The sequence below is a fragment of the Vombatus ursinus genome, unplaced genomic scaffold, assembly GCF_900497805.2.
Source record: "Vombatus ursinus unplaced genomic scaffold, bare-nosed wombat genome assembly UNPS02014847.1, whole genome shotgun sequence".
In the NCBI taxonomy this organism is placed as follows: Eukaryota; Metazoa; Chordata; class Mammalia; order Diprotodontia; family Vombatidae; genus Vombatus; species Vombatus ursinus.
Genome location: NW_020954625.1, coordinates 13,903,625 through 13,920,716, shown reverse-complemented (window position 1 = coordinate 13,920,716; position 17,092 = coordinate 13,903,625). Strand labels below are relative to the sequence as shown.

At 42.6% G+C, this 17,092-nt stretch overlaps 1 protein-coding gene across 6 annotated transcripts in view; it reads right to left on the bottom strand.

Moving 5' to 3' along the window:
- The window catches only part of RHOBTB1 (Rho related BTB domain containing 1), a 198,999-nt gene that overhangs the window by 51,012 nt on the left and 130,895 nt on the right, over positions 1-17,092 (bottom strand). For all 6 annotated transcript variants that reach the window (XM_027840640.1, XM_027840644.1, XM_027840641.1 and 3 more), the window contains 2 exons: positions 4,447-4,648; positions 3,661-3,764 (listed from right to left, as the gene is read on the bottom strand). In XM_027840640.1, the coding sequence (XP_027696441.1) occupies positions 3,661-3,764; positions 4,447-4,638 (296 nt within the window). In that variant the 5' untranslated portion in view covers positions 4,639-4,648. The remainder of the gene's footprint in view (positions 1-3,660; positions 3,765-4,446; positions 4,649-17,092) is intronic.

Here is a 17,092-nt window from a genome sequence, read left to right as displayed (position 1 = left end):
CTTAGAGGGACTCAGAGGTCCTCACTAGCTCTAAGCTCAGGATCCTCTTTAATGCAACTCAACAATGACTGCTCTGTGGAAGACGCTTCCAAGGCCCCTGCAGGGACACAAAGAGGTAGCATCCTCTGGTTTTCAAGCTCTTTATGACCTGGCTCATTCTTCTCCTCTCTTCTTGACCCTTATCCCCCTTCATGTCCTCTTCCATCTAATGCTGGTCCTCAAACAACACGCTCCCTCTTGTCTCTGGGTGTCATCTCTGGCTGTCCCTTCCCCAGGCCTAAAATGCTCTTACCACTAACCTCATCGGCTTCTTCTGAGACCCAGCTAAAAGCCTACCACTTCCAGGAAGCCTTCCCCTGCCCCCTCTGCATTCCAGTGCCTTCCCTCTGTTAAGGATCTCCTATTTATCCTGTCTGTAGGTGTCTATATATGGGTGTGTGTGTGTGTGTGTGTGTGTGTGTGTGTGTGTGTATACATATATATACACATATATATATGTAGAGAGAGACAGAGACAGAGTACATGTATATGTATATGTGTGTAAGTATATATGTTGATACATACACATGTATCTATACACACACATATATAAACATATGTGTGTGTGTGTTTGCATGCTTTCTCCCCCATTGGATTATGAGCTCCTTGAGGACAGGGACTGACTTTTGCCTCTTCTATATCCCTAGTATTTAGTATAGTGCCTGCACATAGTAGGTTCTTAATAAACACCTACCAACTGATTGATTAGTTTTCTTCAAGTCTTAATTAAAATCTTCTTATGCAAGAAGCTGCTCCTGCTTCCCCTTAGCACTAGCAACTTCCCATTTCTTTTGCTATTTCTAGTCGTAAGTGGTTTGCCCAGGGCATTGAGAACATAAACTTACTCAGGGATCTCAGGATCACTGACTCTGCTGGAAGGTATCGAAGAGATCATGTAATCCGTGACTTCTTAACCTTTTCTGTATCATGTCCCTTTTGGCAGTGTGGCAAAGCCTAGGGAAGCTTTCTCAATTCTATTTTTAAATGCTTAAAATACATAAGATTGTGAAGGAAACTAATTAAAATGAAATAATTATAAAACTATATATATAATATACATATATATACATATGTATGTATACACACATACATATTTAAAAGAAGTTCATGGATCCTGGAATAAGAACTCCCACTTGGGTCTAATCCACTCATTTGACAGATGAGGAAAAGGAGGCCCAGACAGGTTATAAAGGACTTTCCCATGGTTGCACAGTTAGTGTATGTCCGAGACGGGTCTAGAACCAAGGTTTTTCAGACTCCAAGGAGAGATCTGCACCCTCTAGGTCACACTGTAGAAATCTACAGTCATTTAAAAAATCCCAGCCACTCTGGTGGCCTTCCCGAGAGCTGCCAGTGAAGAGGGTGCCTCCCTCCCATAAGCTATCTCATCACATCATACTCTGATGGGCATTCTCTTTCGCCACTACATGTCCTATTTCCTCTATCCTAGATTGTAAGCTTCCTGAGGTCCCAGACAGTGTCTGTCAGAGATGGAGACACCTCTGTATTCCAGCCCAGTGAGTGCCCTATCAGTCAGCCAATAAATAACCATTTATTAAGTCTACAGGAAGGGATCCATGACTTTGCTTAGCATACAGTAAGAGCTTAATAAATGATTTTCCACTTTGCTCATTTGTTCATGTGTTCAGGCAGTCACTGAATGAATGTGAGGACTTTATAGTTGATGCCCATCTTCTTGTGGGAATGGAACCCCACATTCTTCCTTCAGGATTCACTTTTTTCATCACCGCCTCTTCTTGCTTTTTTTCGAGGAACAAAACAGCATCTGGTACTGATGCTGATTTTGTATTTTGGAAAGCCATGTAAAAAGGAATTCGGAGATGCTTTTTGGAGAAAAAGGACATCCCAATGCATTTGAGAGGGTGCTTTAGATGTCGTGAAGGACCCAGGAAAGCAATGTGGCCACAAAAAGGCTGGAACAGCAGATGGAGCCCAGAAATGGGGCTGCCCAGTCTCAGAATGATTGGAAATAGTCTGGCAGAAGGCAAGGGGAGTGTTATCTGGACTGAGGAGACAGACAGCAGAAAGGGAAGGCTTAGGAACATCTTGAGAGCTGCCCCACCCACAGCTTCCTCTGCCTCTTTAATGAAGAAGGAAATTTAACCAAGCCTTGGGAGCAGAAGAGAGTGGAATGGTGACCCGGGACTCCTGTGGCCATGGGGTTCATGGCTTGAGTAGACTTATCTGCCCTTTCACAGCTCCACAGAATTCCCTGCTGCCTTATATGAATTGGACCAACTTAGGAGTCAGGATGATGAATTCCAAGCTGGACGTGCCCCTGGATGGTATCTAGGTCAGGTCCTAGTGGCAGTGCGGGCCAGTCGAAGGTATGCTCGATTTCAAGTCAAAAACCCAAGGTTCAAATATCTGTCACTCACTACTCAGGTGACTGTGACTTGACCTCTCTTGGCCTCAGTTCCTCATATTAAAATGAGTGGGTTGGAAAAGACAGCCCCTGAGGTCGCTTTTGGTTATAACTTTTAATGACTTATCATCCATTTTACAGACAAACACTGGAAGGACTGAGCTGACTTTACCAAGGTCACATACATCGGTAGAAAATGGAGCTAGGATTTTAATTCAGGCTCAGGGTCTTCAATGTTACTGCTCTGGCTGCTCCCTACATCCTCAGGACAATGTTGTGGGGTTCTGCAAAGGTGGGACCACACAAGGAGAAAGTCATTATCATGGATGCCCGTATTTGGGAGGGCCTTCAGAGGGCATCTGGTCTAACACAAGAGAAACAGCCCTGGACTTGAACTCAAAAATCCAGCTCTATCCCTACTTACCCACGTGACCTTTGCCAAGTCTCTCAACCCCACTGGGTTTCACTCTCCTCATCTGTAAAAGAGGTGCTTGGACCAGATGACCCCAAAGGACCTTCCATCCTTAAGTCTATGACTCACTGACTACATCCCCCTGGAGTGGCCCACCAGAGTCCAGCAGAACTTATCCTGGGAGGCTTCTCCATTTTCCCTCTCTTGCCCTCTCCAGGGCTTAGCACAATACCTGGCACACACTAGGTGCTTAATAAATGTTCCCTGATTGAGAAGGAACCCACCACCATTCACAGAATCCCATACTGCTTTTGAACAGCCCCAGCTGGTAGGAAGATTTTCCTTATGCTGAGTTGAAATCAGTTCTCTCTCCCTGACTGCTTCATTTAATAAATGCTTACTGACTGACAGACTGCTCCTCCTGTGGGATGGTCCCTCCTCACCACCCTAGAAGCTGTCCACTCTCTCAATGTACTCCTTAAAAAGTAGTTCCCCGACCAGAATAGAACTAGGAGAGAGAGTACAGGTGGCTTCTCTCAGCTTTTTCCAAGATGCGATTCCTGTCCACATAAGCCCAGGTTTGCATTAGCTACTTGGATCATCATGGTACATTTTACAGACAAACACCAGAAAAACTGAGCTGACTTTACCAAGGTCACACACATCAGTAGACTGACTGATCTCAAGCTTGTGGGGCCACTAAGAGCCCCCAGATCTTTTTCACATCATGTGCTTCCCACCTCTCCTCTCCTCTGTGTTTGCTCAGTTGATTTTGCAAAACCAAGTGTCACATTTTTTTTCAATTAGGTTAGATTTTATTTACCTGCCATAAGCAAAACGCCTGTCTTTGTGGTGGTCACCAAAGGTATCCCAGAGCCTGAGAGAAACACTCACTTCATCGACAACATCTCGAGAACGTTCTAGGACCTGCAATAGAGAGAGCAAGAATGGTCACTTCTGCTCAGGAGGCCACCAGGCCTGAATATACATCTGACAGATTTTCTGCTGGGTTTCCTCATTCTAAGAGCCTTAGCTCCATGGATTTAGTCTATCTTGGATGGACCTTCTTATCTACACGTTGTATCTTTCATTAGCATAATGGGGCAGGCACCAGATTTTCATCTGTCTTTGTATCCCAGTGCTTAACACAGCAGGGCTTGGTATGCAGCAAGTGCTTAAGAAATTCCTGTTGACCAATGGCAGACAGCTTTGTCAATTTTAAAGGCTGTGTGAGCCTGGGCAAGTCACTTCATTTCTTAGGGCCCCAGAATATTCTCTAAGACCCTAAATGGCAAAGCAGTTACCAATCTGCAATGGTAGAGGAAGTTTCTTAACTGGGACTTCTCTATACTTATGAAATGATAAGTATAGTCCAAAAAAAGTGGTCCATTAATTATTGCTGCCCCCAATGTGGCTTAACCTAGGAAATAACTTTCTTCTATGAATGTTCCGTGAAAAGTGAGGGAGCCCCGACATTCTGGGTCATGACTGTTTGCTGCTTTACTTCCCTCCCCAACCACTCAGTTTAGCATATTTGGGGTGGGGGGGTCAGTCTCACTTGAAAGGTGCCCAGGTCTTTGGCCCGGTAGGATGGTAGGGCCCCCCTTACCTCCTGGCATACTCGGTACTGGTCAATGGCCCATACTGTGGGCACATGAGTGGCCAGCAGCTGGTACTGGGTCAGAGTGGTGTTACATGCCCTGGCACAGATCAGTCGGGTCTTCCCCACAGCATTGTCTCCGACCACGACACACTTGATGGTTTCAACGTTGGGCCTTTCGTAATCCATGTCAGTGTCCATTTATCCAAATCTGCAACGAGAGGGTTGTTACACAACTCCCCTGGGGCCCCTCCTCAGTTCGGAGGTCCCAGGTAGTACACTATCTTCCCTCATTGGATGGGTCTTCCAAGCCCCAGAAAGCTCCAAGTTCACCCCCAGCTTGCCTGAGATCAGGGAATGCCTCATCTCTACCCACATCAGGACAAAAAATAAAACAAAACAACCAAAAGGACATGGTTGTTTTGACCCCAGATGATGGATTCCATTTAACATGTTATTTTCTCCTCAGTTTTCTGTAAATACAAACCTGCCGACTGGAGATGGATCTGAGTAGAGGGGGGACAGCTGGCACGGTCTGCCCACGGCTAAGAGCAGGAGGCACTGGATACCTATTGGCTCTACTCTGACACTCTAGTCCAAACTGCTGACCTTGGAGATTTCATCTAATAACAAATTATGAAAATGATGGCTCTCCCACCATGATGGGGGCAGGTTCAGCCAGGCGGCAACAATGTACAAATGTAAAGGCAAAGTCTCATCTTAAAGGAATGCCAAGTGAACAGAATGGATGAATGAGCAAAATGTAGGGGCGGAAACCAAAGGGTTTGGGGATGGGGAGCAACACAGTTTGTATGTGGCAGCGTAGCCACGGGATCGTTCTCAAGCAGGTATATTGTTTTTTTTTTTTCCTTATTCTATCTTCATCAAGAAACTGAGAAAACCTGATTATTGACCAAGGGTCCCCAATCTTCAACACAAGGGCACTAGAAAGACTGGGATCTGGAGGCACAGCGCCGGATATTGAGTTTGAGTTCTGGCTCCATCATACACAAACTGTGGGACATCTTGCAGATCACTTCAACACGAAACAATCAATCAACAGAAAGTTCTCACCACCAAAGTCACTGGCCCTGTCATATGGTTCAACATCAGAAACTGAAATTATTTTGTTAGCTCAAAGGATACTAGAGAAGAGGCATAACCACATGCTCTGCGGCTGCCCCCTAAGGACCATGGGACCCTTATATCTGACTCATAGCTAAACCCTTCTGTGTGTGGTCTCCCCCATTAGAAGGTGGGCTCCTTGAGAGCAAGACCCACCTTACTTTTCTATTTCTATGCCCACCATAGTCCACTGCACATAGTTAGTGCTTAATAAATATTTCATTCATTCATTCATTCATTAACTGGCACTGATTAAATGCCTACAACCATGCCAAGAACCTTTTCTCCATAAAAATAAAGAAATTGGAAGAGTAGGTGCTTACTAAAATTTTGTTCATTTGTTAATGATTTAATGTATATAGCGAGGCAGGAGAACAACCACAACCATTTGTTTGGCACTTGAAGGGTTACGGTATACTTTTCTTCTTTTTTAAATTTTATCTTTTTGGCTAGGCAATGGGGTTAAGTGACTTTCCCAGGGTCACACAGCTAGTAAGTGTTATGTGACTGAGGTTGGATTTGAACTCAGGTCCTCTTGAATCCAGGGCTGGTGCTCTATCCCCTGCACCACCTAGCTGCCCCCATGGTATACTTTTCTTATGACAATCTGGTGGCGTAGGTAGTGCACAAATAATTTCCCCATCGAAACAATTGAGGAGATTGAGGCTGAGTAGTTCAGTGCTTTAGCCAGGGTCGAACAGCCAATAAGTGTCAAGAAGCTAGGTCTGAACCCTGCCCTCCTGACCTTCTGGTCCAGGGCACTCTTCAACACAACAAAGGAGCTTCAGGTCCTTAATCCCACTTGGTCTTTCTTTTTTTGTTTGACTGAATCCTAAATGATATGCTCAAAACAGAGGAAGGCAAGAGAGTGGCAGGGCCTTTTTCTTGGTTCATCTTAAAGATTGCTGAGTCGGGGCAGCTAGGGAGCACTGTAGGTAGAGCACTACCCTGGAGTCGGGAGGACCTGAGTTCAAATCCCATCTGAGACCGAACACTTGACACTTACAAGCTGTGTGACCCTGGGCAAGTCACTTAACCCCAATTGCCTTGCCAAAAAAAAAAAATTGGGCTGCTAGGTGCACAATGAATAGAGCACTGGCCCTGGAGTCAAGAGGATTTGAGTTCAAATCTGGCCTCAGACACTCAACACTTACTAGCTGTGTGGCCCTGGGCAAGTCACTTAACCCCATTGCCTAGGGAAAAAACAAATAAAAAACAAACAAACAAAAAAAACAAACGCTGAGTGGCCAGCCCTCTGGGGCAGGTCTCTCTGACCCACTCCAGTCATGAGGACCAAAGGAAAAATCTGGGATTTCTGGGCTGTTCACATCCTTTAGCCAGAGCACGTGTCCCACATGAAGTGGTCAATCAATGCACATTCCCCGCCTTACTATGCACACAGATCAGTAAACACAACGTAGGGTATGGGGGGCCCAAGAAGAGATTCAGATGAAGTGCTTTCAGAAAATGCTAGGAGGAAGAGAACCCTTTCAACTGGGGGGAGGGGCACCATGAGAACAGGCTTGATAGGAACTTTGCAGGAAAGATTTATTACATTACAAAGCCTTGATTATTTCTCATGCCCAGAAACAATTTTATTTTTGGGGGGAGAAAGTTCATGGCAAGCTACAAAAACTCACTATCATCTGGGTCAGTTCCAGGCAGGCAGCGGTGTCCCATAAAGCACAAAACCTGTTCTGTGAGCAGCGGTTTCCCCACTGTCTATTAGTGTCCATCACATCACCAGGTGAAGTACATCAAGGCAAGTCCATTTGATTCTTCTCCAAGCATCACTGCCTTAAATGAGCTGAAGGTTCACTGAGGCCTTGGGATCATTTGGAGAGGGACTATCCGAATACTGAGTTTGCCTATTAAGTAGATGTGCCTTAAGGCAAACCATGAGTGCTTAATAAATGCTTGCTGATTGATTGTTTGCTCTCGGAGTCAGAAAAGACCTGGGTCTAATGCTTGTCTCTGACACTTCTTATTTACTGTGTGACTAAATGAACCCACCCCTCTGAGCCTCAGTTTCTATGTATAATGGAGGTAATAACATCCATAAACACCTTCACAGAGCCATTGTGCGCAGTGCTACAACTAGCAATTTTGGCGCCTGGGGCCAGTTGAACAGAGCAGCAGCACATTCAAATGACTTAGTAATTTATGATGTGAAAAAAATATAAAAAGCAATGAAAACAAGTTCAATCAAATGGTTAGAAGAATTAGAAACTAGAGTGGCTTCTAACTGCTAAAAGAGCTCAGGTGTTAAATTTTTGCACTCCCTAATTTTTGATTCCTTGAGGTATAAAGCTCCAGTCATCTTGACCTACTTATAACTGGCTATAAAGATCAAATGAGCTAATCAAGTAAAGTGCATTGTAAACACTAAAGCAATTACCAGTTTGGCACTCATTCCACTGTACCCCATTACCTCTATCCACTATGATGAGGAGGCTAGGTGATGCAGTAGATAGAGTCCAGATTCTAGAGTCAGAAAGATTTGAATTCAAATTTGGCTCCAGACACATAATAATTGTGTATCCCTGGGTAAGTCATTTTACTTCCTACCTACCTCAGTTTCCTCATATGTAAAACAGAGATAATAATAGCACCTACCTCCCATGGGTTGTGACAATAGAAGAAATGTTTGTAAAGAACGTTGTAAAACCTTAAAGCACTATATAAATGCCTATCATCACGATCATAGGTAATGAATGGACTTTAGGCTAGGAGTCCTGGAGGAGAACAGGAGTATAAATTATCATTCCCTGCCCTCAAGGAGTTTCTAATCTGGGAAGGGCCAGTCCTACATATGAAATGAAAGGAAAAGAACAAACAAATGAATAAATGAACAAAAAGGCATTTATTTATTAGATACTTATTATGCACCAAGTGCTGGGATAAAAAAAAAGTGAAGGAGGCCTCCACCCTCAGGGACCTTACAATCTCATGGGGGGAGGAAGCATCTAGAGGGGAGTCATGGCCAAAGAAGGTTATTTTGGTTTGGGAAGTTGCAGGGATGGTGACTGAAGCAATAAGGGAGGAGATTGACACAACTTTCTCAACTGCAGAATTTGGTTGTGATTCCATCTGATTTTGGTTCTATAATAATGTAATGATTAAATGCTAAATTCTGTAGTATAGACTGTAGTAGTTGTTCAGTAGTTTTAGTCCTGTCTGACTCTCTATGACCCCATTTGGGGTTTTCTTGGCAGAGATACTGGAGCGGTTTGCCACTTCCTTCTCCAGTTCATTTTACAGATGAGGAAATTGAGGCAAACAGAGTGAAGTGACTTGTCCAGGGTCACACAGCTAGGAAGTATCTGAGGTTGTACTTGAACTGAGTCCCGACTCCAGACCCGGCAATCTATCCACTGTGTTACTTAGCTGCCCATAGACTGTAGGAGGAAAAGGCAGGATCTGAAGGGTTCTTTGAAAGTTAATAACTATATGTAAAACTATCTGTCTATCTCTATCTATATATGACAGGGTATCGGCCCAAGTTGAGATCCTCACCCCTTGCTCCAAAGGGAATCTGGCTCTACAGGCCCCAGCTCCTTATTTCCCTTTGAAAGCCCTGGCCCAACCTTTTGATCTTATTCAGATGCGCCTTCCTCCCTAGCCCTAAAAAGAATCTGGCTCCTGGGTCCCAGAAAACCCTTAAACTTTTAGGTTCCTTATTGACTCCCCTTATCTCTCTTTGAAAGCCCTGGCCCAACCTTTTGATCTTATTCAGGTGCCTTTCAAACTTCTACTTTCCAGCTCCCTTCATTATCTATTCCCATTGTTTACTCAATCTCTAAGACCTTCCAATCAGAATTCTCATCTAGACCCTTTTTCCAGCCCCTCCTCTGGCCACCCAAAGTTACCCTGGCCCCCATTCAAATGCTGAGACTTTCTCATGCCCAAAAGGCTGAGACTGTCTCATGCCCGCTCATCCTTATGGCAGCGTCACCTGGCCTATGTGATTTATCTCTAATAAACTTTTTCTCTGGCTGGAAGGAGATTTGAGTTGAATTCTTTCAGGCAGGGCCCGTGTTGAAATCTTGGGGTCCATTTGAGCACCCCAAAACCTCTAGACCTCTTCATACATACATACACTTACACATAATATTTTAAAGGAACAGCTCACATTTCTGTACATCTTGAAGGTTTACAAAGTGCTTTTATAAAATCACAGATTGAGAGCTGGAAGGGACCTTAAAGGTCATCTAGCCCAACCCTCTCATGTTACAAATAAAGAAACTGAGGTTCAAAGAAGTTACCTGCCTGAAGTTACACGGGGAATACCTGGTCAGAGACTGCATTCTAATTAATTAATAGCAGTTGGTAATGGGCTGGTTAGGAAGATCTAGGTTCAAGTCTTACCTTTGAGGAATATTGGCTAGGAGACCCTAAACAAGTCATTTAACATCAGTCTCCCAGGTGAGTCTAATCTAACCCTCTGGTTCCCAATGCAAAGTGCTTTCTATTGGGCCATCATCTCTCACAAGACCACCTTAAGTATGTACAGGAATGATCTCCCCCATTTTGCAGATGAGGAAAATGGCTATCAAAAAGACAAAGTGACTTGCTGATGGTCATACGGTTAACATACATCAGAGCTGGGATTTGAACTCGTGACTCACATCCATGTCCTCCCTTTTTTCCACAACTTCATTTTCTGGCCTGATGCAAAGTTGCTTGCCACTGCCTGCCCTGGAGCTAAGAATGCTTTTTTACATTTATAAATAAATTTCTGTCATATTTAAAAATGTAAAAATGATTTTAAATCCCTGGTCATGCAAAAATGGGCTGTAGGCTCTAATCTGCTGACCCTTGGAATACCTCCCTAAATGTACTTAGGTCATGTGTGGCAAAGCTGGTGTGTTTCTAGGACTCCCAGGCTCTCCTTCCCTTCTCCTTCCATGGTGGTGAGTTCCAGTAAAAAGGGACTCACAGGAAAGTATCCTAAACTCATTCACACTGAAGGACTTTTTTTCAAATGAAGGAAAGGTCTTTTAAAATGATCAATGAAACTAATTATTTAAGATCTTCTCTGTGTGTGTGTGTGTGTGGGGGGGGAATTCAATGTAATTTTGTTGAGTTAGAGAACTACCAGTGAGGAATCTTTGTCTTGGAGAGTTCTCTGAGTCTCTGAGAGGGCCAAGACTTACACAGAGCAGCCGTTCAATAAATGGTCAATGAAGCAATCAATAACATTTATATCGAGCCAACTTTGTGTGTGTCAGACATTGGGCTAGGCAGGCACTGTGCATACAGATAACCAAAAGTGAAACAATCTCTACTCTCTAGAGGAATTTACATTTTAATAGGGGAGATAATGCATGCACAGAGGTATGTAATGAATAAGTAGAGAAAAAATGCAAATACACATAAGAGAGTTAAATACAAGATAGAAGGGGGACTAGCTGTGGGAGAATAGGTAAGACTTCATGTGGGAGGTGGTTATTGACTATTAACTGAACTGAAATGAATCATGCTAGAGTTGAAACACAGTTATAATTTTGGTTTAAATTTTAAAAGTACCCCCATCAAATGCTTTAGAAATAGTTGACCAACATGATAATATTTAGCAGGATTTTGAATGAGAACTCAGAACTCTCGAATTTCAGGATTATTGTAGAGTTTCCAGTTTCAGAGTTTTTCTGTGATGCCTTTATTTATTTTCTGGGTGGCAAACGTAATAGTAGAAAGTCACTCGGTCTATAAAAATATGGATGAAAAAACAATTGATGGATCAAAAGTCAGCTGTGCAAGGGGAATTGGCAAACGTTATCTTATCGGCAGACTGTATACAAAACCAAACAGTTTCTATTGAGCAAGGGGCCTGCAGCCAATGGGGAGGGAGGGTGGCGGCTTTTATCTGCATACATTTCCTCATCTTGGTTTCTTAATTACTGGTTTTAGCTCAGCAGCAATTGGGGGGACATGCTCTTATATTTTATTCATGCCTATGTCAGGCAGCTTAGAAGGCCTACGGAAATAGTTCCAGAGCAGAAAAGGAATTGGATGGGACTGGCTAGTTGAGGGGAAAACAATCGTTTCTCACCAGCACAGAGGTATAGACAACTCTATGAGGAACAGCCCCATAGTTATCGAAGTCCAAAGGACAGAACTGGTTAAAAAAAGGACACAAGTTCTATAATCAAAGAGGAAAAAAGGAGTTCTGGGTATGGACATAGCAGGGCAAATAGGTTGGAGAAATAGCTGGGACTTAAACCCTGGAGTCTTTTTTACTGCCCCTGAGTAGCTAAGAGGACTTCATTTATGTTCCTTCAGTATTCTTACAACAATTGAATGATAATGAAAAAATGGGGTGATAATTATTTTGCAAAAGAGAGATGGAAAGGAGCCAGAGGCAGGGGTTAAAGGTGGATTAATGGGCTGGTTAGCAAGACCTGGTTTCAAGTCCAACCTTTGACAAATACAAATGGCTGAGTGACCCTGAACAAGTCACTGACCTTGGACCCCCCAGCAATTCTCTAAGACACAAAGTTGTTAGAAAAGGGGCTGACTGGCATTTATTGAGTTTAGACTTTGCAGCAGGGAGCCTGGGTTCTGTCGAGCTTTAATGTGATTCCATCCCTCACTGCTTCCCAGCCATTTCTAATCCACGTTGCCTTGTGAGAACCCCTTTCTCTCCCTTTTCCAACTTGTTGTTCAGTTGTTTTCAGTTGTGAACGACTTGAGTGGTTTGCCATTTCCTGGTCCAGCTCATTTTACAGATGAAGAAACTGAGACAAACGGGGTTAAGTGACTTGCCCAGGAATAAGTGTCTGAGGATAGATTTGAACTCAGGTCTTTCTGACTTCAGGCCTGGTGCTCTCCATCCATGGTGACACCCAGCTGCGTCAACTCTAGTCTCCCTTTATGTGTTGTCTTCCTTTATTAACATATAAGCCCCTTAGAGGCAAGGGACAATTTTGCTTGCTTATGCTTGGCAAACAATAAGCACTTTTTAGTTATTTATTAAGTACTTTAAGACTATAAATTACAAAGAAATTATTAATGAGAAAGTGGAATTAATAGAAACTATAGAAACATGAAAAGATCTGTTCCATTTCACATCCCTTTGTTATCCTCCTTCCTGTTTCAAAATGAACTCTCAGAGCTGGAAAAGACTTCAGATGTTATCTCTCCAAAATGTCCAAGAAGTGATCTTCCAGCTTGTCTCTAAATGACCCCAGTAATTTTAGCTTAGGACATCGAGGTGGTACAATGAGTAGAGTGCCTGGCCTGGAGTCAGGAAGAACTGAGTTCAAATCCAGCCTCAGACACTGACTAGCTGTGATCCTGGACAAGTAACTTAACCCTGTTTGCCTTAGTTTCTGTAACGTGAGCTGCAGAAGCAAATGACAAACTACTTCAGCAGCTTTGCCAAGAAAACCCCCAAAAGGGGTCACAAAGAATCAGACATGACCGAAAATGACTAAACAACAAAATTTTTACCTTATTATTTATTTGATTATTAACCAGTTCTACTTTTTAGAAAGTTCTTCCTCACACTGAACCAACATTTGCCTCCCCACAACTTACTGGATTAGAGATCATAGAATTTAAAGTGGGAATGGTCTTTACAAATCATCTTGCCCAACCTCCTTCATTTTATAAATGAAGACTCACACTCAGAGAGACAAGTGATTCCACTTAGGTCATAGAGGTAGATCTGGGTCTTCAAACCTAGCTCCTGCTTCCAAATCTGTTGTTCTTAAAAACTGTATATATACAACAGGACCAGAAGCTCCTCTCAGAAGACAGACATCAAGTCGCTTCTCCTCCCGGAAGCCTTTTAAACATCCAAAGACAGCTAAAGCACAAAGCTTTATACCAAGAGGGAACTTAATACATGTCTGAATTTGATTAAATTAAATTGAAATACCACCCACTTCCTATGACTGATTTTGAAATAGACATGGTTTCCAATTCCAACTCCAAAGTGGTCATATGCCTCTGAAACTGCCCCCACTAGTTAATGTTCCTGCAAAGTATGCCACTCACAACCCAAGGCAGTGGGACTTTTAGTGCCTTCATTATGGACACTTTTTTTTTAATAATGAAGTACAATCAAATGGTCTTGTTTCCACCAGCCTAGAGAGTTCCTCATTTCTTCACTTCCTTTGGATGACCTCCCGAAGGCTCTCATCACCCAAGGTCAAGGATCCCCTTCCACCTGCCCACTGAGTCTCTAGAATACTGCCCCCTTGTGGACTGTGGGGTCACTTCATTTCTGTGGTGTAGCCTTTCTCTGATACTTTGTGCTGGTAAGAACACATGCGCTGTCCAGGGTCCCTTCCATCATGCATCACATCTATACTTCATAAAATCATGTACGCCAATCCATTTTTGGCAACTTAAGTGAGCGGGTCTCCAATCTTCCCTGGGATCAGATGACTGCTGACAGTTCATGAGTGGTATGCTTATCAAATATGCTGATGACAACAGAGCTGGGAGGGGATAGCTAATATGCTACTTATTAAATCAATAAGTATTGATGTATTTATATATTATATATATTTATATCAATAAGTATTTACTGGGGATAGCTAATATGCTACTTATTAAATCAATAAGTATTTATTAAATACCTACTATTCGCCAGGTACTTAGCTAGATACTAGAGATCTAAAGATAAGCATGAAACAGTTTGTGCTCTCAAAATAACCAAATACTACGTTAGATAATAGAGTCAACATCCAAGGAGATTTCAATAGCTTCAGCCTATTGGATAGGAAATCGATAAGACAAAATTTATAGGGATGAATGCAAAAGTCTTATATTTGGGTTAAAAAAATCACCTTCATACTTAAAAGATAGGGTGCAGCTGGACAGCAATTCATCTGAAAATATCTGGAGATTTCAATGACTTCAAGCTCAATGAGTCAACGATAGAACAAAGAAGTAAAGAAAGCTAAGGGAATAAAGCTACATTAATTTAATCAATCTCTAATGGTCCATTAGCCAAGATGGAATGAGGTGTTAGTCCCATGGTACTCTGCCCTGGTTAGACCCTATCAGAGGTGTCAAGGTCAAGGCTGGGTGCTATGTTAGGAAGCATGCTGAGTAGCTGGACAACATCTGGAGGGTAAAAAAGAGCCTTGGAATCATGAAATATAAGGATTGTTAGAAGGAACTGGGGATCTTTAGCCTGGAGAAGAGATGACTTAAGAAAACATAATAATTCCCTTCAAATACTTAAAAGACTGTCAAATGTCTGCTCGTCCCTGGAGTGTAGAACCAGAAACATGGGGTGGAAGTTGTAAGGAGGCAGATTAAGACTTGAGCTGAGCTAAAAGCATCTAGTAATTAAAGCTGTCCAGGAGTGGAAGGAATGAGATTCCTTTCATTGGTGGTCTCCATACCAAGGCTGGATGGCTGACCACTGGTTTAGTACTCTGTAAATGGAATTCTCCTTCTGGTCTCAGTTGTACTAAATGGCTTCTGAGGTCCCTTTCAAGGCAGAAAATCCATGACTCTACAATGTTTAAAATTACATTAGACATTCAACATTTATTCTGATTTCAGAATCCACAACAAATGAAAATGGTGATCTGTGTAGATGAGATAACTACCAAATGGATGGCAGAACTGGAGTCCACAGGGTAAAAAAACCTTCTCTCCACCCTTAAATATCAGTCATTCATTGACTTTAATTCAGTGTTCTGACAACCTCAGGTGCTAGTTAAAAACTTCATGAGGACTTAAGGAAGGCTTTAGGTATTATGTATTCACAGTCTGTTTTGTTGTTCTTTTCCCCTCACCTTCCTCCACATCAGTATTCCCTCCATCTAAAGCACACTTCTGGCCTCACAAAGGCCTTTATAGTCTTGTCTAAATTGTTTTGTTCTGTGTCCAGTCCATCATGCTTAATGAGGCATTTAAGAAATATTTCCCAATGATGAGGATCATTTATCTTCTAAAAGCATAAATTTACAAAGTTCAGTCCATTCACCTGACCTGTTTTTCAAATGTGGGTTTCTAAAACTTGGCCACAAATAATTTAAGTCAGGCCCTTCTCACAGGATTTGATTTTCTACTTTTGCTATTTAGAGATGGTCCCCAACAGCTTTTAGGAAAATATACATGGTTCCATCTACTTGAGGAGAATCCAACTAGAAGTGGGAAAAAAAACTTATCCCAGAATCCCAGAGTTGGAAGGGCCTTCAGAGGACAACTGTTAAAATCCTCACCTGAACCAAAAAGCAAACAAGTGGTTAGAGAATTTTTTAAAAAAGCATAGATTTAGAGCTGAAAAGGAAAGCAGAGGCCAACTTGCACAAGCCTTTCAATTTACAGTTAAAACTGAGACTCAGAGAAGAGAAATAAATGAGTCACCCAAGGTCACACAGGTAGAAAGTAACAGAAGTGAAATTTGAACTCAGATCCAATATCACTAATTGTTAGGAGTGTTTTTTTTTTAAAAAAAAAACTCTCCCTATATATTAGGCCTGAATTTGTCTCTTTCCAGCTACTCCCACCCCTAATTTACACAAAGTGAATGATTTTTGTAATTGAATAGATCTAACTCCAGCCCTGTCTGGATCCAAAGCCTCTGACTGTATTACAAAGATCAATGACTGGCAAATAAAAATATTTTAAGCTTGACTCAATATTGTTCAATTCAGTTTTAAGGATACAGACAAGGAGGAAAACAAGGCTGGAGAGTGTTGTACAAATGTCCCAAAGGCTGGTGTAAGAAGCCTTTGTTCCCTCCCCTCTTCCCCCAACCTAGCCCCAAACTGCACCTTGCCCAGCCTGAGAGAGACCACCAAGAGCTCATTTTCCCAGCTCCTTCCCTCCCTCTTCTCTAAGGACCACTGGGCTGGGCCCTGCTGCTGAGTCTTCACATTTCCTTGGCCTCACTAGTCACTCTGCAGCTGACTTCCCGAGGTAGACCATCTTCCCCAATCAGACCATGAGTTCTCTGAAAGCACGAACTGGGGTCACTTTCGTTTTTGCATGCCCAGTGCATACTTCAGCACAATTCTTGGAATACAGTGATTTATAAATGCTTCTCCATTGCATTCCACCCCATTCTGGACTGTGTGAAAGAGAGACAGATTCCTTTAGCTCTTCAGTTGCAAATTGGTTGTAATAATGGGCAAGTGGTGATCAATGCTGAGAGGAGATAAAACTTGAGATAAAATAAGGCACTTTAATGAAATACTCAAAGATATTTCATTAAATATCCAAAGATGAAGTAAAGATCCTGGGGGAAATATTCCATTGATTTGAAATTGTTTTTTCTAGAGATGAGTGCAAGTTGGTTAAGAGCTGGGTTGGAAAGGGCTGCCAAGAGATCACAGGTTCATAGAGGTCAACCTGGAAGAACTTCAGAAGTTAACCAGTCCAAACTCTCATTTTATAGATGAGGAAACCAAGGACCAGGGAGAGAAATGAACTGCCCAAGGTAACATAAGCAGTAAGCATCAGGGGAGAGATCTGATTACAAGACCACTGGCTGGTTGCCTTTCTCTCTCCCTCCTTCCCTCCCTCCCTCCCTCCCGGTCTCCTTCCTTTCTCTCTCTCT